Below are 21,904 nucleotides of genomic sequence, written 5' to 3' on the forward strand. Positions count from 1 at the left end.
TACCCATAAAAATATAACATGACATATTCTTTCTCTTGGTGACACGTACAACACATATTTGCTTGTTGGCTTCCTGCCACCTCCTGTGATCTGCTTGAAGCAATCGGACACACAGTTCACACAGTCTATACAAGGAAACATACTTGCATGGAGATGAACTTGGAACATGATTAGCAACACTACCAGAGCACATCAGCTGCCTATACTCCCTTCAGTAGAAGGCACCACCACATAGGATCAATCAATTAATGAAGTAAGTTACTGTTAACTTATGGAGAAGAATCACTGCCCTAATAGAAATCAAAAACCAGAACATTGTATGGACAAAAACCCCCCAATGATTGCCAACATCAATGGGCCTCACCATTGGGACCTATTGAATTTGCCAGTGGCTTTTGCAATGCTTCCGTGTTGCTTCCCTACACACACACACACACACATATGCTGCTTCTCCCTGCCGCATTGCTTTCCCCGCCGTGTGTTTCCCCCCAACCTCCATGTTATTTCCCCTCACCCTTAGATATTCTTCCCTCTGTGTTGCTTTCTCCCCCGGGTTCTGTTCCCCTGTCCGATCTTTAATCTTCTTTTTAATCAATGTAACTCAGGTTAAACAAAAAAACACTTGCGGCATTATGTATGCTTGAGGCATGCGCCAACGGGGTGATGAAACTGGCTTCGTAGGCTACCTCCTGTTTACTAACCATGCTACTCTGCATCACCAATAATGTGCAGCCTGGCTGATGAGGGGTGTTACCCCGAAACCGGTCCCAGGATGCTTCTTACCGGTCCAGGGTAGACATGGCTTGGCAGTTCGGTCTGGACTGTTCCCATGAGGCACAGGGTCAAGACTGATTTGCATATAGCTGTGTCTGAACTGGGGTGGCGAAGTGAGCTAAACAATGATGATGGATTCAATTCAGATCTGTGACTGGGGGTGAGTGTCTGAAAAGGTTCAGTGCTCCGTTCATCATCTCCTTGTGTTTACTTTTATCACTGTCCATGTCAATGTATGTAACCTTATGTAGAGTCTGGCGAAGGCCCGTCTCGTGCAGCAGCCTCATGGCTGAGAGAGTTGTCCCTACCTGTGATCTATTGAATTTGGCCTTTGGTGGTGGGTACCATTGGTGCCAGAATTTCTCAACAAGGTAGTAACCCAAGCAAAGGCATGAAAAGAAGCTAAAGCGAATTAGTGGCGCCCTACAAATTAGCCAGTCTGAGACCGGGCGCACACTACAAAACGGGTGATCAGGCCTCTACCGTACCAGTGCAGCAGTCACAGAGTAGAATCTTGGTTGGCTCAGTGGTGAGTGGTGGCGTGTGATACAAGGTCTCTGTCTGCACCTGTAATCACTGTGAATATGTAAGTCATTGTTTTTAAAAATAAGCTGCTGCAGAATACGTCACAAGATTTAGTGTTTAAGATGAAACAAGTGTTTTTAAAATAATTTTTCAATAATTCACAATCACACTGTACCCAGTTCAAACTTTTTTCAATAAGCGTAATTGAAGGGGCGCACTCCAGTATTTAGTTGGTAACACCCTTTCATTACCTCTCAAAAATAATTTCTTTTTGGTATCATGAAATTTCAATTAAATCGTATTCTGGCTCACAAGCATCGTGTAGAATTGTGGATTAACCAAATACACACATTTACAGGCACATGCATCAAGCAAAGTAATAGATAATCCTTATTTGGGATTTTTAAGGAATCGCAAATAAGGATTCGATTCATAAACTTTATTCGATTCAAAATAATAGAATCATAAAAGTATACAGACCTTAGTTTAAGAAAGAACATATTAACATCAATAAATCGAAATAATTCATATTACAGTTTACACACTTTTAAAAGCTAAAAATAAAAATTTCCAACACATTTGACAATTGATCACACCCTATACCAAAGGATGAAGTTGTAGTTTGTTATACAGATAGCAGAGAAAGGAAGGTATTAACCAGACAGACTAACAGTACAGTTTCCTAAGTTGCAATGACAATCGTATAAAACTGGTGAGGATAATCATAACCCTCTTTATAATTACATGGTCGCCGTTTTTTTAAAATAGGCTTAATAAACCTAATTCTTGGTTCCTTATCAAGAGGAGAAAAAAGAACTAGATGGATGGTATTTTGTCTGGTTTTGTCATCACAAGGACAAGGGGGCAGCCTCTCACACCAACCCCTTTGTTTTGGGAAGGCAAAAAGAAAATGAAGAGTATTTAATCTAAATCTTGTCAAATAAAAACGCCATTGCACATGGATAGTAAACGTTAGATAAAATTGGTCTTTCGATTTACCCAAGCTTTCTGTAGGCTGGTCTAAATGTGACACATTTAAGCTATTACAATAACTTGATTTAATTAAGTTTTTTATATCCCCCTGCATGTTTTCAGGATTATCATACTAATGGCCCAGACCAATTTTATGCAAAGTTTCACTAACATATGAAAGCCATGGAATCTGCATTGCATGTTCAAGATTTTTACAATCCTGAAGGATATCTTTTGAGAGCTGTAGATCTTCTGATAGCCATACCTTACCCCATAATATTAGAGGGGAAACGCGAATGATGTCAGACACATATTCCAATCCCATCTCAGTATGGCAAAAAGTGTTAGATGAACCTAGTGGGACTGCTAACAAGCGTTTTAAAAATGTATTTTCCAAGACCTGGATCATAGCTGGGTTTTCTGTCCCCCATACCCCTGCCCCATAGGTTGCCACTGATAAGCACTTTGCTCTATACAAAGTTTTTAACTGTGGAACTGGTTTTTGCCCTAATTTGCTACAAAAACGGAATAGACCCTCAATTGATCGGCTAGTGCTTTGTACACGCGCCTTCATCAAAGGAATCCAGCTCAGTTTGTTATTAAATAAATTTCCCAGGTAATTGAAATTTTCGATTTTATCGATGGCGGTATTCATTACCATGAACTTGCGATTTTTTTGTCCCTTTGGGACCACAGACCATTGCAAAAGATTTTGCAAAGTTTACCTTTAGGTCCAGGTCCAGCATGAAGTTGTTAAATGCATCTAAACAGGTCTGCATACTATTAGCTGTAAGGGTCATTAATACCGTATCGTCGGCATAAGATAACATAGGTATCTTCTTGCCGTTTACTTTTGGGAAATCCGTGCAATGTTCCAACAAAAACTTTTCCAGGCCATTAGTATATACTAAAAACAAAAAAGGTGCTAAAATGCAGCCTTGCCGCACACCCTCGGTTGAGGGGATGGATTTTGTTTTTTCCCCCCCTGGCCCGAATCTTATGGCCACACTTGTGGCTGCATGTAGTCTACGGAGCAGGGTAACCAAGGGTTCTTCAAAACCCATATCCTCCATCATCTTCCAGAGTTTATTTCTACAAACAGTGTCAAAAGCACTGGATAAGTCCGTGAAGGCCAGGTGGATGGAAGAAGCCCTAGCCTTCATGTACTTACCCATAATTAGTGCCAAATTTAGGCACTGTTCGGTCGTTCCCTTTCCTCTCCTATACCCATATTGGGAATTTACAATTGGGCCCGCAGAATCTGCCCAAGTCTCCAGTCTGGCCAAGATTATCCTACCCAATAACTTGCATGATGCATCAATTAGTGATATTGGGCGATAGCAACGTGGATCGCACTAATCCCCCTTCTTAAAAATTGGCACCACCACTGCCTCCTTCCAAGATAGGGGAATGCGACCAACAATAGCTGCTTTAAAAACATTCAGGAGCAATGGGGCCCATAGGACAGTATTATGTTTGAAAAAGTCCAGCGGCACCGAATCCGGGCCAGGGGCTCTTAGTCGAACACCTTTCCTCAGAGCCTCCTCCACTTCACAGAGGGTGAGCGAAGAACTGAGCAGGGAAGCTGTAACTGGGATGTCCCCATCCCTTATTTCATCTTGCAAACCTGTAAGGGGGATAGACTTGGGGTTAAAAATGTTCCCATAATGGGTTTCCCATGACTCAGCTGTTATCTGCATTACCATATTATCGTTACCATCATTTGTAAGGAAAGGACGGTTTATAACCTCCCAAAAAAGCCTACTATCTTTTAAGTCTGAGGCTTTCTCTAAGTCATCCCAAGCTAGCCTTTTTAGATCCAGCTTTCGTTTATTAACTGCCTCTTTGTAGGTACTTCTTGCAGTTCTTACCAACTCCTTATTCCTAGGTTTTTGGTGCAAAGCCCTTTTTAACAATTTTTGGGCTGCAGAACAAACAGCATCAAACCATTTAAAGCCTTTTGACTGTTTAGAGGCCAGTGTTTTTTTAAGGTGTTCTGCAATAAGGACTCGCTATTACCTATGCATGATGCTGATTGCGAGAAAATAAAGAATCAGTAAAAATCTCTAAATACAATAGAGATTTCAAAATAAAGAATCGCAAATGTAGAAAACCTATATTCTCACAATTAGCGAGATCGCAAATTGCGAGATCGCAAAATGTCAGTCCCATTGGGAGCAGGCTGATTACCTTACAGCCAGGAAGTCAATCAGCCCATGCTGCTTACTGTGCACAGAGGAAGTGAGAGCCAGAAACAGAGTGCTGGGGGAGAGAGTTAAAAACACGAACAGTGGTTTGCTGACAGCTGAAGAGAGCAAAAATGTCCTAAACAACAACAGAAGAGGGTGCAGTGGCCAGGAAGAGAAAGTTAAAGTTTAGTGAGAGGGAACTCTAGTACCTCTTTGAGGAGGTGGCAAAGAGCCACGATAAGCTCTTTGGGAAGCTCTCACTAAAAGTACCTAAAGCAGAAAAACGAAGAATATGGGACAGGATCAGGAACAAAGTTAATGCTGTGGGGGTGACACACAGCAGCATAGAAGACTTAAAGAAAAGATGGTACGACCTGCGTAGCTGTGCCAAGGAGCCGTTAGCACAAAGGCTGAAGGAGGCCAAGGGGACCGGAGGAGGAACTTCAACAGTCCCAGACAACGCAGGCCTGGAAGACCTGGTTGAGGGCACTATCCAGCCAGAAGCAGTGGTGGGAGTAACGCAGCTGGATACGGCCTGTAGTACACACGGTAAGATGCATTCAAATATGCATATCAATGTATATACTAATTGTGCCCAATCTGCAAGTAACCACCAAAATTACAGTAAGAAAATCCAGCCCACATTTTACATAGGGACCCAAATGCATTATGGGACTTGTAGGCTGCAGAACCAAATTGGTAGCCCAAATCAACATTGTAAGCCTAAATGTCACAAAAATGCATTACAGTCCGTGATTAGAGACCGTGAGAGCTTAAATGTAAAGTAATTTATTGTATTGGCACCAACACAAAATAATTCTGCACTGTTTCACACCACAGATGCTGCAGATGTAGACACTGATGACAGTGAATGTGGCGATAGCATACAGGCTACTGTAAAGGCTGCTGTGTCGACACCTGTGACACCACCAAGCATACCCCAGGACCCGCCAAGATGCAGGGCCACAGTCCCACCTCTGCAGCCAATGGAGACAGATCAGGATCATGAAACCGCTCCTGAGATAAGCCAGCCTAGTGTGAGCCCCACAACTACACCTCAGGCAAATGTCAGGATGAGTGGAAGACGCAGGTCAAGGGCCCGCATCGGGGCACAGGAGGCAGAAAATCCCAATGTGTGGGGTGGAGTGGAGTCCCAGATGATGAGGGTGCAGCGCCTGCAAGTGAGACATATGGGAGCCATTAATCTGCAAATTACAAAGATGAATAAGAACATATCAGTCATGGCCGAGTGTGTGACGGAACTGACTACAGAAGTTGTGGAAGGAAATAGACAAACAAACACTGCAGGAGCTGGGTTGTGTGATACAGGAGGGACACAACACACAGAGGAGGAGGCATCGCCAGTTCATGATGTGCTTGGCTGGCTATACCAGGTCTAATAACAAGTTATGCAACAGCACTGCACTGCTGTCACGTAGGTCGGTGGCAGTGCAAATAGATATGGGCCATTGTTGTGGGGATGTGGCCAAAGCACCTGGCCAAATAACCACTGCAGTTGAACAGATGCAGGCTGGTACTGGTGAGCACAGCAATGTTACAGGGGAAGAGGGTAGTGAGGCATCCAGCCTTAGCAGCATGTCCGCGCCAGTCAGCACTGGCAGGAGGTGCAGGACCCGTAGATCAACACCTACCGCTGGATCCATGAGTGATGATGCAGATGCAGGCTAAAGACGTTTGGGTGTGCGAGGGAGGAAGCGCTAAACAGAATTATCATCATCATTGATAACTTTATTTCGACCACAGTGGGCCATAAAAGTACATAACATAGTACAGAATAAACATTAAAATACTTTTAATAAATAGGTTAAGAACACATTTCATATATATACACACATAATTTACAATAAAAATGGTCGTGGTTAAGAGATAATAATTAAACCGACTAAATAGTTATCAAGTGATTCAACTGTAACTGTTAAAAGAAACTAGGATCTAGAATTAAGTTGTTATAAAACTTCTGCGCTTGATCCACATACTATTTAAAAAACGGGACACAGCAAAAACAATCGGTGGGTGAGTATCATGTTTAATACTCCAAGCGCGTGTTCACATTCACGAAAACCCAGATTCCTACAAATGGGTTTAATCTACCTCATTCGAGACAGCACATCAGCTGGACAAAAGAAAAATACGTGGCTTTCATTTTCTAGTGGATATTCACACGCCGGGCACTCTGTACATTTGTTCGCATCCCATTTACATGTACCTGACCTTAATGGCAAGCTACCTATTCTTAGTTGTAAATAGAGCTTTCTGGCTTGAACCGGACAGATCTTGTCAAGGAATTCCTCCTTCTTATATTCTGTTTTTACATTGAGGAATTCACTGGTCAGTCTCCCTACTGCCATGTTTGCATGCAGCGCCAGCAAATTATTAGACCTAAACCTTCTTACCAGGTCAAGTCTGGCTATAGTCGGAGAGACTACCTCGGGGGATTCCCATAGTCCAGAAAGACCAAGCTGTTCGCAGAGATCCTTAATATGTGATAGCCAGGTGACTTTCTTTGACCTCAAAGTCACCCAAACCTCCTCAAACTCTGGACTGTCCAAGAATTAGCCCCGTATTGTGCAAAGTCTTCTCCAATAAGTTAAAGGTCTCAGGGCAGCATGCTCTTCCACTGGGAGCAAACCGAGGTCAAATCTGAGTGGGACCAATGGGGTGCTAACGGGTAGGGCAAACAACTCTCCCATAAATGTGTGTTCAGCCCTTACTAGACTTTTTGGTCGACAGTGACCCCATAATTCTGCCCCATATAATGCTGCTGCTCTGTCTTCAACGCTGTATATCTCGATAATAGGGGCTGCCGGCTTAAATGTAGATGTTCTGAACCTTTTAGTTAACCCACCAACAGTCTGTGTCAATTTTAATGAGGATTTAGTTAATTGTGCATCCCAACCCAGGTCTTCCTTGAGAGTGATACCTAGGTAATCAAACGTTTTAACTCTCTCAAGAGATATACCATTCAGAGTAGGATTGGGTCGCGTTTGCCTTGGTGGATTGAAAATCATAAATTTTAGTTTTAGCCAAATTGATTTCTAGTCCACTTGAGGCACAGAAATCGGCGAATCCATCAAGGGCACGTTGGATGCCGGTAGCTGTTCGTGACAACAGTAGAGTCATCCGCAAACATTAATGCGGGCACTCTTCCTGTAGCTAATTTTGGGGCATCCATATCCTTTATGGCTAAGAGATGTTTAACAAGCCTGTTTATACACAGGCAAAAGAGGGTAGGAACCAGCACGCACCCCTGGCGTACCCCCCTTTGCACTGGGAAACGTGCTGACAATTCTCCCATTTTTCCACATCTAACCTGGGCAACATTACGTGAATGGAGCCTGATCAGTACTTCCAGTAGATAGTGGGGCATTCCAAGATCATGGAGGACTTTCCAGAGCTTATTCCTGGGGACCAGATCGAACGCGGCCCGTAGGTCCACAAAAATGAGGCAGAGACTCCCACCCTCCACACTCACTGTTTTCCAAAAGAGGACTTGTAACCGGAAGATCTGATCAATAGTGGAAATGCCAAATCTAAATCCAGCTTGTAAATTGCTTAAGATCTGGTTTTCCTCTGCCCATTGCTGGATCCTGTCCAGGAGTATCCTCCCAAATACCTTCTGCGGAATATCTATTAGGCTAATGGGCCTGTAATTTGAGGGTTGCAAGGGACAGCCTTTTTTAAAGATGGGAACTATCTCAGCCCCCCTCCAGGTCTCGGGAGGACTTATATCGATTAGTATTGTGTTGAATAGAACGCAGTGATAGGGGGCCCATATTTTGGGTTCGGACCGAAACAAGTCACCAGGGATTTTATCAAGCCCCGGTGCTTTGTTGGGTAGTAACCTAGCAATGGCAGTATCGACCTCCAGGATCGATATCTCCTGAGCCCCCTCCAATCGATACTCATGGAGGAGGCTCAGGGACTCCAGCTCGGGATCGCCAGTGCCTGGTTGAGCATAAAGGCCACTAAAATGTTCTTCCCATGATGTTGGGGCTATGTTAGGACTTACGGCGTTTCTCACACCCCTGCCCTCCAAACCAACAATTGCCCAGAACGATTTAAGACCTCTGCGTTGTAGTGCCTCCCTCAGATCTTCCCATTGACCCTCCCCCCACGTCTTTCTTTCCCTTTCTAGGACATGCTTATACAGCACCCTTAGCGACTTAATTCCGGGTCTATCTTTTGCTTTGACTGCTTTGACCAGCTCTCCTTTAATTTTGCGGCATTCAGCAGTGTACAAGGGATGGGTCTTAGGCAAATTTTCTTTGCATACCTGAAATGGAAAAAAGACCTCTAACAATATTGAGGTTAACTGTTGATGAATTTCTAACGGCCTGTTATCCCTTCCAACTACAGCCCCTTCGGATCCCACCTAAGCCTTATCGCTGAGGTAGGGCAAGACTTGGCTATATATTTCGGACTGCCGATTTGGAGAGCCCACAATATGAGGCCATTTAACTCTCCTATTGTTATGCAAGAGCAGGGGATACAGAGGGGAGTTGGTCTCAGGTACAGTATTTCTCATGCTCCAACTCCCAGGCTTCAAGGACATTACCAGTGCGTTATGGTCACTGTCCATCCGATAATGGATCTTGAAGTCCTGGACTTTGTCCCATGACCTACATTCGACCATGATCTAGTCGATAATCGAATATTGGCCCACTCTATTAAAGGTCACATTTCCGGGCCTATCGGATTTTAGTCTGCCATTACAAGGCCTTACTGATAGGGACAATGTAAGGGATAGAATTTTCAATACCAACGGTGTCCATGCTTTTACTGTAGTAATTGAGGGTTCCGGAATATTCCAATGTAGATTTTCTTCATCGGGATCCTCAGTACTTAAATTACTGAGGGGTTCAAATTGGCAATTGAAATCCCCCCCAATAATTATGCCGACCTCAGGACCTAGGGTCTTAACGAATCCCCGTAGCTGTTCAATGACCAGGGACTCCTGACCACTCTGTGTTGGCCTGGAGTAGATGTTAATTATGGCTAAGTGCTTGTTCCCCCGTAGTGTTAATAGGACACATAAAATGTCTGGGGAATTAGCTGGTACCTGCTTAGCCATGACTCCTAGGCAAGTCGCCACCCATGTACTGAGCCCTCCCGACGTTCTCCCTCTACCCCCTTTTGTTGCAGGGACATTGAATGTAGCAAACCCACTTCGCTGTTGGTCGTCCATGGCCCACGTCTCCTGCATAAGGCAGATGTCGTGTTTATCCATGAAAAGACCCCATTCATCTGAAGTTAATTTATTTTTCAGCCCAGCCACATTCCAAGAAATTATGTTGACGCTCCCCTTGTCCTCCCTTTGAGCTAGACTTCTACTTGCACTATAATTAGATGGTCTGTGGGCCCGACATTCAGACTGTAACTGTCCCCTCTTTTCACCCACATCGCTGTCTACTCTAATCCGTACATCCTTAGCCTTAGTACCACTGCTTCCCTTTTTGCCTCCTGTCCTACTCAATGGGTAGCCACTAGTTCTACGCTTTCTATCCTCTGACGGACGTTTCTCTACCGTAGTTCCATACGCGGCAAAAATATGTTTCATATTCAGGAAGTTAGCCTTTACTTCTGGCATATTCTTACAGTCAACTATGTGGGAATGGGACTTATTTAATCTCAGTAGTCAGTCGACGGAATCCAGATCATTAAATCTGTTGTAGTGATAAAACATGTCGAATGACGTTGGGCTATATAGTGGCCTGTCCCAATTTGAGTTTCCTAGTATGGGATTATCTCTTCGCTTATCTTCACCCATCCGATTTGTCCCAACCCTCTTGTACTCAGGGCATTTCTTGCTATATGTGCCTGGATAAAAATAAGTCAACGGCAGGGTTTTGATACATGTGTCTGGACTACCTGAATTCTGATTACAAATGTGCCTAACTGTCCCTAAAATTAATCACAATGCAGTCCCCATCTATATTCTTCTCCCTGGCCCCTACCCAATATATTCGTCTTGCGAATAGGATTTCACTGGCTCCCCTTATCCGGGAGAGGTCTATGGCGATTCAACCAGAAAATACATTTATTTTGAAGGTCTCTGTAGTCCTCAACCTTGTCCGGGCTCAGGGAAGGGACCCCAGCAAGGACCACCACATATGGGACTGACTCTGGGGGCAAACCTAGGTTGGGCAACTGGGGCCTGCTGGGGCCCAGTACTCTAGGCCCCAGGCCCAAGTTCATTGCCTGCTTAGGTCCTTGTGCATGGCTGCTGCCAACAGTCATGCACCTTCCCCCCGTATTCCCTGTGTTAATTGGGGAAATTGTTTGCATTGTCATTGGCTGGGGAGTTAGGTGTGTAACTACTGTGTCAGAGTGTACAACTGGTACCCTCTCCCCGGATATTTCTCCTGTAGTTAAATTTTGAGAACCCTTTTGGCTTGGCCGAGATGTACTTGGGCCATTTCGGGACATCTCAGAGTTCCCCCTCCCCATCCCTCCTGCTTTAGGTGTACATAGTGATTCAAGACAGGAAAGTCTTTTTGCGATATAGAGTCCAGTCTCTTGTGGATCGGAAGGCATGACTGTATAAATATCTGTTCCATCTTGTCCCAAAAATCCCCACCTTTCTCTATTAGTAACGTAGCTTCTTCGACTAATCACAATGACTTGTCTGTTCCAGAAAGTTGTCCAACTAAGTCAACCACAGGCAGTTCAACATCCTTTGTAGAGCATTTTTGCCTTTTAGTGTTCTTGTAGGTTAAAACAGTTCCCCCACGCTTTCTTTTAGCTGCTTGATCCGGGGCTTTACTTATTAACCCTGAGTTCATGTCCGCCACCGGCCTCGCGGACTAATAGGATCTAGTGCAACGAGAGTTTTGGGGAGTTGTTTCTAATATGGGCTCAAAAGGGGCCATATTCACTGGTGGGCTTTGCAACATCACTACTACCTCCTTCAGAGTATTGATCCCACTCTCCGATGTACCCGGTGTAATTCTGGTTCCTGGTTGCACTGCCAGTGATGGCTGTATTAGTGTTGCATCTGAAACTGGCAGAGAGGATGGGGCTGTAGTTATAGTTTTTGTTGAGTATTTGATCCATGGATAATCGTTTTTCGGTGAATTCAACTTCCCTTCGTAGGACTGACGATGCCCTAATTAGGAATTGATCTATCGTTCCAACAACGCCTCCGGTGGTAGGCTTTCGGCCCCTCCCGGCTCAATTAGCGGCCATGCCCCTGTAGCGACAAAACTTAGTGATCACTGCAACACTGACCTTCTATAGGATATCCGGGTCCTGGAGTCAAGGAGGAGGGCCCAGTCATGTCCTCTTTCGGCCTCGGACGGCCACAGCCTGCCTGCCCTCTGCCTGGGCTTAGCCCAGCGCCGCCTGCGTGTGTCCCGCGGGGCGGAGGGGGCCAGCTCGAGAAATCCGGTAGGAAGGGCGCGGGGCTGTGCAGCGCTGGTGCCTCACGGGACAACGAGTCCCTCGCGCTGTTCGCCTGCCGCTCTGCCTCTCTCAGGGGTCCTGGAGTCTGTGTGCCTGATAGCGGTAAGTTAGAATCCCAAGACGCGAGGTCAATTTCAACTGCCCGGTAGGAGGGGGCGGGGCTGTGCAGCGCTGGTGCCTCACGGGACAATGAGTCCCTCGCGCTGTTCGCACGCCGCTCTGCCACTCTGCCTCTCTGTGGTCCTCGAGTCTGTGTGCCTGGTAGCGGTTAGTTAGAATCCCAATACGCTGCGTCTCCCGCAGAGCGGGAGACGCGAGGTCAATTTCAACTGCCCGGTAGGAGGGGGCGGGGCTGTGCAGCGCTGGTGCCTCACGGGACGAGTCTCTCGCGCTGTTCGCCCGCCGCTCTGCCGCTCTTAGGGGTCCTGGAGTCTGTGTGCCTGGTAGCAGTACGTTAGAATCCCAATACGCTGCGTCTCCTGGGTAGTGTGGCATCCAGCCTTAGCAGCATGTCAGTGCCAGTCAGAACTGGCAGGAGGTGCAGGACCCATAGATGAACACCTACCGCTGCATCCATGAGTGATGATGCCGATGCAGGCTAAAGACAGAATTATACTTTTTGATTTTTTCATGGTGACGTAACCATGTCCAAGACATTCATAGTGACTGAGTATCAAGTCCATTGTGTGACTCATTTGTCCTCTAGTGCATGCAGTTATTGTGCTAATACCCACCATCTATGTTCATCTGAACACCACTACCGTTCATGTGCTAGTGAAGACTTTTTCTTCCCTGCAATTAAGTGTTGTGTCTCATCATTACATTCCTCAGAAATAATGTTGGGTTGTGTTTGCACGTTTCCTTTGTCCCGCCGCTGAACTTGCCAAATGGACCCATTGTGGGTGTGCCGGGAGCTGGTTGTCCTCGGTGTCGGACACCTCTATGGGGATACCTCTCCTGGTTGCTATATTGTGCTACATTGCACATGCAGCCACTATCCTACATCAGGTTTCCGGCTGGTACAGCATTGCTCCTCCAGTTGTATGCAGGATGCGGAAGCGACTTTTGAGCAATCCAAATGTCCGTTCGACCACATTACGTGTCCTGATGTGTGCTGCGTAGTACCTCTGTTCTTGTTGGGTGGTTGGGTTCAAGTATGGAGTAATGATATAGTTCCTCACGGCGTATGCACTGTCACCTACAGGGTAGTAAGCAAAGTGCTAGTGTCAGGTATGCATTGCCATTTCATACTTTAGTAATGTGAATAAGTATTTATTTTTACCTAGCAGGTGTCCTTTGCCAAATTCACCCCTGAGCAGACCTGTGTGAATGCCACTATGTCGAAAGATGTATGAATCATGGGTGCTCCCAGGGTATTCCACCACAATGTCGGTTATGATGTTTTTCGCATTGCACACAGCTTGAATATTGATGGAGTGATACAATTTCCGGTTCCGGAAGATATACTCATTTTCTGCTGTTGGACATATGGCTATGTGGTTGCAATCTATGCATCCGATCACATGTGGAAACTGTGCTACTTGGTAGAAGTCAAGTTTGGTTTGGGTCATTTCCTGTTAGATTGTGGGGAAGGTGATGTGGTTGTGGATCATACTCATCATGGCGGCCAGGAAGGATTTGAAGAACCGTGAAAGGGAGCTTTGTGATACTCCTCCAGCTACTGCCACTACCCCATGGAAACTGCCTGACGCAAGAAGGTGCAGGCAACCTAGCACCTGGACTTGAGTTGGGATGGCATGGGTCCTAAGTGTCTGGCGCTGCATTATTGTTCCAATTCAGCTATTAAGTAATGAATCATTGCAGCATTCAGCCTGTACTTATCATATACTGTCTCTGCTGTCTGTCCCAGCAAAGTGATGCGCTGTCGGAACATCCTCTCCTGTATTCTCCTTCTGGCCTGGCCTGCGGCATGGATGATCCTCCTCCTCCTTGCAAACACATAGTGCTGCCATTGTGCAAGGCCTCTATGGCCTCATGGGTCAGTTTAAATATCCTTCTGATGATTTGCAGCTGAGTACATTTTTATTTATTTTTTAACACCTGATTCCCCTTAATCTGCACTTGCTAATTTGCGATTTTCAAGAAAATAGCTATTTGTGATTTTTCATTCATAGTATTGCGATTTATTTTAGCGTTTCTTTATTTGCGATCGCATGTTTGGTTTATCGCTATTACGGAATCGCAATATCTCGTTTCCCTAATTTTGCGATTCTCTATTTTGCGATTTGGGGATTTTTGGTTGATGCATTGGAAAATGCTAAAAAGTGCTCGCAAACAGCTATTCTCTATTTCTGCGAGCACTTTTTAGCTTGATGCATGTGCCTGTACGTGTTCTGTCAGGTAGCAGGGGCCTAGCTGAGAAGGCTACTTTTTTTTATCTCTCATTCCTTACCTTGGCCTCACAGACCAGAAACTCCCTTCCCCTTTTAGCTGGAGGCTACCCAAGGGCAGTGTTAACTTTTTAAGTAATGGTTGTTTTGCGACAACAACAAAAAAGTAAAGGTACTTGTTCTGGTAACATTAAAACCCCATAAGAACTCTTTTCTCAATAAATTCTGCATACTTCCACCTCTACCTACACAGCGCTATAGACTAATGAAATAATTGAAATACGACCACATCATTGATGTCCTGAAGTTCCTGCCCCCACCCAAGTATGCATTCTATTCAAAACCTGCTGCCTCGCCTAAAAAGCAGCAAGAATAGGCACATTAGCATTGACGGCTGAAAAACGAAACACCCTGGGCATCTAACGTAGCACAGTGAAACCAGGCCATAGGTAGGGGTGGAACCAAGCAGTGCAGAGAAAAGAATCGAGTAGACGAGCCTGATCTGACCTTGAGTAGTAGCTATCTAAACGCAGTCTCTTCGAATTTAGAAAGGAGCTTAAGGCCAGATCCTCTGGCCAGTAGCCTGGAAAGATTTTCTCACACTCACCTTATTACTGTACATAATCTAAACTCATCCCCTCTTCTCTCCCTATACAGTACCTCACTACAACTGCCCCAGATCCGGTAAGTTCCCTGGGTGACCTATTAGCGAACCATCTTCCTCCAGGTCCTTACGGACACTGATTCTGGTTTTGGACTTTTGTGTAATTGCCTAATGTACTCTGGCTGTTAGTCGTATTGTACTTCCATTTAACTAATTAGACTAACACCAGAAAGCAATGATTTATAGATGGCAAGTTCTGGACTGGAGGCAGTGTCCGTAGTGACCTGGAGTGAAGTGGTCACCCTTCAGCTCCAGGGTTCTAGAGTTGACTTTATTCTGAGCGGAACACTGAGATTCTACTGATAAAATAGGAATTACTATGGGATATCAGTAATTCCTCATTCTTGTCAGCAGATTACCCCGGATCTTTGTTGTTTTGAGAATCTGAGAGTGCTGGTGAGGGGTCGGTGGAGAACCAGAATGTTATACGACGTTTATGCGGATCCCCGAAATTGTAATCAGAAATCCCGTAACACTTGTAACGAGGCCCTCAGCGTCCGTGCCCTCTTATTACAGTGCTACATTGCACCCTGTAGTATCCTGCTATTCTCAGTGTGATGCCTTTCTACCACCAATGGAATGTTCATTGGAGCAGCTGTCAGAATGTTGGTGTTCTGCCTAGGTAGTGACAGTTGGATGGGCTGAGCACCTAGATGGATGCTCCTGGTGGGGTCTCCTATTGAGCTTGTACATGTCTTAACCTAACTGCTCAATAAATCTACTTGAGAACTACCTACTAGCGTGGACTGAATTACTACACACCCCAACCGGATATCAAAGTTATTTGCACCTTGCAGTGCCAAAGCTGCATTACAGCAAAACCTGCAAAACTTGTTAGCTAAGTCTCTCAAATAGATTGCAAAAATGGCTTTTACAACTGCAAAATAATAATGTTGTTACCACCAAAAAGCCTGTTAAATGTACATAAGGAAGGGGCTGTTTTTCATTTACTTACTGAACAACTCTTTCCAAAATGGCGCCTTGACCCAGAAGCTGGTGTTTTTTATGCAGCAGAATCTGTTTTGAAGATCGTTGTTTTGCAGGATGTGGTTATAAAATGTAAACTAGTTGAAGAAATGTGTGCTACATTATTCAAACATGATTTTATTAATGCCGACAATAACCCTATTTTATTGTATGCTTTTGCTGAACAACCACGGTTGCCATGCCCTTGAGCAGACGGTTCATGTGACACAGTGACTTGACTGGCACTGTACTGGGTAAAAGAGCAGTCTCCGCTGCGACCCCACCCTTTTGTCACATGCTTGGTTAGTAACATAGGGCTGCCGGCATGGCTTTTCGCTGTCTCTGGAACAATTCAGTCAGTGCAGCGCATGTTAAGTGAGGCCTTCGGGAAGTCACGTGTTTGTCTTTACGATGATTGCGTTAAGTGCACATATGGGCTCGGGCGCCGCTTTGCCATTCTGGTTTCCCAAGTTTGCAGTGTCAGTTGTGTTGAATGGCGCTGGCCATTCTGCCTTCGGCAGGTCAGTCTCAGCTTTTAGGCGCCACGGGGAGGTACTGCTGAGTCTGATACGAATTCACAGGAGGTGTTGCTCTCTGACTGTATTTCCCGGTTCCCCCGCATGTGGAGGACTATTTCTGCAATCAGCCTTCGTGAGTCGAGTCGCCCCCAAATTCACTTACACTAATTCCGGCAATTTATTTTGCTTGCTAGACTAGTGTTCCTTTCTGGAGTGCCATTGTTTGTGCTGTGCCTGTGCCCGAGGAAAAGGCGTGACCAGGAATGGGTTGGACAGAGAAAATGTTATCACACGAGAGTGATTAAGACTTCTTTTTGGAAGGAAGTGACCTTTGAAAACCTTAAAGTTCGTTTTCTTAAAAATGAGTAGTCGAAGGCTGGGCGTGCTGCTGCATTCCTCGTCTTTGTCACCTCTGGAACAAGGAAACGCTTCTCGTGCAGCTTGAAGGAATGGAGCCGCACTTGTCACTCTTGGGTAATAAAAAAGCGCACCCGGTTGAGTCTGTCCTGGATGTGGCGAACAGCCTGCAGATATCTCTGACCCCAGAACCGACTGCGGAGGAGCAGAGGCTCCGGGCCCCCGAGGTACCACCTTGTGAGCAGAACTTATCCGGGTAGGTATGAAGCGGGCTCCTGCACATGTGGGGTGCATGCAGGGTTGTTTTGAATGCACTTTCTCTTTTAGCAGCTGGCCGCAACTGAGTGGGCTCTCGTGTTTTTTGACCAATTCTCAATCAAACATGCAGCCTTCATCTTTTGTGCGCATTATTTATCATGCATATTAAATCACTGTACCTAGAGTTAAGAAAACGATATGATCTCAGACAAGTATGAGTTATGATAAGACAGTTCAGATGCTGTCGCAATTCTTTACATTTATTAACCCGTATACAATCTAAGACCTAATGGAGAGGCATTTTTTTGTGTGCAGAATTTAAGCGTTGTGGGCCTCTACTTTTTAGGCAAGTTGGTGCATAGATCTTTGGAAACTATTGTTCGATGACACAGCAATCAGTGATTATACGAAGTGTTCTTTGGCGACTAAACAAAGTGCATGTTCACGAAGAAAATGGGGTTACTTCATCATATTTGAGATTTTCAGTTGAGCAAACGTTAGATTCTGCACACTGGAGTAAACGTTCACCACCCCATCTTCGATTTATTTATGTCTTTGTAAAGCGCACTCCTTGCCAAAGGCTGGAAGAGTGCTGTACAAGAAATATGAGACAAAATATACACTTAAACTATATCACAATAAAATCTGCAAATATGTGAAGAATTGGTGTAAAGCAGATTCCTATCGCGTCATGAAGGAAAATGCTATAACAGTTTACTGAGATCAAACTATGACATCCTGAGGGTTTTTACCACAGGTGTCCTGGGGTTTTATTTTAATAAAGTCCAAAACTCATCATATATAATACCCCATTTGCACCATGCTTTCAAGATAGCACAATTGAGCAGTGCAAGTACTCAGGGAAACACGAAAGCTGGGCACACATATGATTATCAACAGTACATAAAGTAATAAGTAAATGTAGTCAACACCAGATTTTTATCTTGAAGATTTTTTTGCGTGTGGATGATCTTAAAATAGACAAACGCCAGCCGACACGTGTTTCGTCAAAGGACAATGCCTATGACTCTTCAGGGCTGGGAACAAGGTGACATAAAGAAAATATAAATATGCTGTATTAACATAGTGCATTCTACATCTGAGTGAAAGACATTCAAAGCTCGAGATGCGTAAATGTGATAGCTTTGCTCCTGACTCTTTTAGGGGTTTTGGGTTTTCCCCTTTCCTGGCAGCACCATACTCTTAACGACATCCTTCACTCAATTATCCTTATTAGCAACCTGTTTGAGTGCCAATAGCCTGTCACACCAAACCCTGCACAGTAGCCACAAGTACTCAGAGAAGGTGAGAGGGTGGGTTAAAGACTCCGAATTCAGTGAATAAAAATCGTCAAGCCACTGCTTCTACATAGGAGAGAAAGTATAGTACTTTTATTACACGATGCAGTGATGTTCACAAGCATTTGTGCGGCGATGTCATGCTGTACGATAAGTAAAATAATACCTTAACTGATGGATGCAGTGAATGATTCTTAAGTTGCTCCTGTAACTACAAATCCCAGCATGTTCAATTGTACGGAATTAGGAAGATAATAATAATAATAATAAAAACATTTATAAAGCGCATGGTTACACTATAACAGTGTGTCCCCGCGCTTATAGCCTGAGTTTGTGTTCCTTGTTCCCCCCCCCCTCCTGAAAAGGTGATAATTACGCAGAGCATAATATGTCCCAAAATAGTCTTAAACACGCAGTATCTCTTTATTGTCCTGTACCTTATTTGGGTGCTCTTTTGTTGTGAGGTTCAACAGGGCCCACACACAGTCTCCGTTTTAGTTACACGTTTTAACTTGATATCCTTTTCTAGTGGTGACTTTTTACATTCTTTGTACTTAAACAACATTGTATTTTAGAAATTATTCTGTATGCAGCACATTTCTTAGTAAGCATATTCATCATGTTGCGGTTACGCTCTGTCCAAGACTGGAAAATTGAACGCTGTGCCCTTGCAGTTGGTTGTCTGATTGGAGACTGCTCTAAGACTCCAGAATAACCATCGCATCAGCTTTGACACAGTGCATTAGTAACAGTGCTTTTATTATACAAACAGTCTTTGAGCCAAATTTGGCAGAGGATCACTTCTGCTGGCATTGTCCTGGAGCACTGTACACTGTGATGGAGATGCAGGCTGGGGTATTCAAATTATTAAGGTCCAGGTACTCTCTCCCTGGGTTGATGATGCCCTTTTTAGGTCTCGCCTGTTGTCGATGCGCATGCGCATCGAGCAAAGCGAGACTATTGCGAGTTATCCACACTTTATCTGCACTGCAAGGAATCGTGGCGATTCCTTGCAGTGCCCGTGAGTTTTAAGGTCAATGCGCATGCGCATTAAGCTTATGCGCATGCGCATTGACCTTAAAAGTCACGGGCGCGTGCACGTCCGTCTTTGTTTACCCCTCCGCCCCCTCCCGCCGTGTCGCATTTCTCCTCCCCCTCCCCTCTCTTCCTTCCGTCGTGTCGCACCTCTCCCCTCTCCGCCCCCTCCCCTGCCCGCCCCCTCCCGCCGTGTCGCATTTCTCCTCCCCCTCCCCTCTCTTCCTTCCGTCCTGCCGTGTCGCACCTCGCCTGCACGTTTTCGGCAAGGAACTTTGCCAGCGCTTGTTCTTCTTGACAGCCTTCTCTTCACATACCAGCCGTGCTTCTGTTCCAGGGCCGGCAGACAGCCACTTCCCAGGGAGCTCACAAAGGAATGGTCTCGCCCGGCCTGGCTCTAAAGAGGATATCTCTGCCACCATCAGCCATGACGCTCTGTTGTCCGCCAGACAGACCACTTGGGTAACGGGGCGTGGAGTTAAGGGTGTCCAACCAACATCCTTACTAGGTGGTTGTTCGAATTTATCCCGCAAGCAACTGATTTTTTTATAGATAGTGCTTCGTACCACACGTGGGTCGTTCCAATGCGCTGTACACGACAGGTGCTACTATTTCTCACTACAATGGTATTCAATTTACCGACCCTGGAAGGATGGAGGCCAGGATCTGAATTTGGGAACTGTAGAACACTGCAAGTATACACAGGGCTCTCTCGTGCCTTTCCTTTTCACCTACAACTTTTTTACGCGGTCCCAGCTGCAGTTATTTCCTGGCTGGATTGTGCTACTGCACTTTTTGTGGGTCTTTGTTTCTACCCTCGTTCCTCTGATATCCGTTATCACCCTGTTGCTCTCCACAGATTTAATCTCGTCCCTCTTTTTTATTGTTCGCCATTGGCTTTGCATTATCATTCCCAATTTAAATTTACATGCAGAACATGCAAGTTCTTACCCGGAAGAAAAAAAAACTTGCTTGTTTAAACCCATAACTCTACCTGTCCGGAGGATCCATCTAGTCGCAGTCAGATGCTCCCTGAATTAGAAATCCCCAGACCGAGGCTTCTACTAGTGTTTTTCTCCCTCGCTGTCCGTCTCCGCCTAGAACACCTCGGATTTTGTTAACCGGAAAAAATTATCTTTTTTTCAGACCTTAATTTCGAAGTGATTTTTTTTTAGGACTTTTTAAATTGCCTCTGGTTTCTAATCTTTTGATTATATTTTTATTCCACTTTAATTTGTGGTCAAATGTAACTTTTTGTTATTGTGTGCAATTACTGGATTTTTACTGTACAGAACCCCTTGCTACCTCTCGAGGTGACAGTGTGCTTTGTGACAGTCAGGAATAAATGAATAAATATGGTGATAGTGAGTCAATTTGTACACCCGGGCTGCGTTTAGCCCTGATCTGCAGCACTATTGGTGCAGAGAACGATCTAAACACCCCTAGGTGACAGGTTACATCTGGAAAAGGGCACATCTGTGAAATCTGTTACAGTTTTCATGTAATGCTAAACTGGGGCTCAAAATGGTGAAGGGACCTGTAGAGTACGGATCACCGACATCTTTTTCAATCTGTCCCTTTTCTGGTCTGGCTTGAAAAAGCAGTTGTCTAGAAGACCAATTGTTATCCATTCTTTAAAATATACATATTCGGTCTCATCAAATGCTACTCAGTTTGGCGTGTCATTCTGCTTCCTAAGCGCACATAACACATACAATTCTTCAACTTATAGCTGCATTGTATACAGACTTTTTTTTTATTTTCACTGCTTACATTTTTTTTAATGTTATAGCCAGGACAAAACGGGCATGCCAGATCTATTGGCTTTACCAACGAATGATCAGATGTCATGCTCAGCAAACATGTGAAATCTGAAGTCGAGTGATTGGCAGGAATTGTATCTTTAAAAAAAAAAACTGTAAATATTTAATGTCTATGAATCGTGATTACGCGAGTTGCTATGAACAGAATTTCTCAAAATTTTCACTGATGTGTGCAACACATTTCAAAATGAAATTTGCCATTGCCCTGACAAAGGTATCTCAATTGACCACTTGCAGGATTTATATTATCTGCCTTGGGACAGCAACCAATAAAAAACAAAAAAAAAAAATAACCCTTCTGTAGGATTTGCAACATTATTATCATCCATGACTATTCCAACATGTAACACGTAACACAGCTGCAAATTCCTTTACTCCACCAAGCCAAGAATCCCTCTGGCTGAGGACATCTCACTCGTTGGCTGCCAATCTCCCTGATCATGTCAATGTCCTCAGGTATTTCACAAATGGAAAACAAACCTCTAAATATATATAAATGAATGTTATAGCATAATTGTTTGAAGGGTATAAATGAAAGCATCTCACTGGAAACAGCATTCTTCACTAGACTTCTTATAGCTCCGAATGCCTGATAGCATGGCCCACTTGCCACCTGCTTTTAAAAGAAATACAAATGTGAAAGTGGTGAATAAACACGAGTAAAACCACTAACTTTTACAAAAGCCCGTTCTCATTAGCTATGACTGACTACAACTCCCACAACTCCTCCAGTGAGGCAAAGTCAGGTGATT

General features: G+C 44.6%; 1 protein-coding gene across 2 annotated transcripts in view; it reads left to right on the forward strand.

Moving 5' to 3' along the window:
• The window catches only part of AP3B1 (adaptor related protein complex 3 subunit beta 1), a 2,001,071-nt gene that overhangs the window by 102,279 nt on the left and 1,876,888 nt on the right, over positions 1-21,904 (forward strand). The window contains exon 1 of one of the 2 annotated variants that reach the window (XM_086960745.1): positions 16,607-16,994. The exons of the other annotated variant lie outside the window; for it this stretch is intronic. Within the exon in view, the coding sequence (XP_086816871.1) occupies positions 16,831-16,994 (164 nt within the window). The 5' untranslated portion in view covers positions 16,607-16,830. Of the gene's footprint in view, positions 1-16,606; positions 16,995-21,904 lie in introns of those variants that run through there. 2 annotated transcript variants of the gene reach the window in all.

This window comes from Lissotriton vulgaris, chromosome 3_1 (genome assembly GCF_964263255.1).
Source record: "Lissotriton vulgaris chromosome 3_1, aLisVul1.2, whole genome shotgun sequence".
In the NCBI taxonomy this organism is placed as follows: domain Eukaryota; kingdom Metazoa; phylum Chordata; class Amphibia; order Caudata; family Salamandridae; genus Lissotriton; species Lissotriton vulgaris.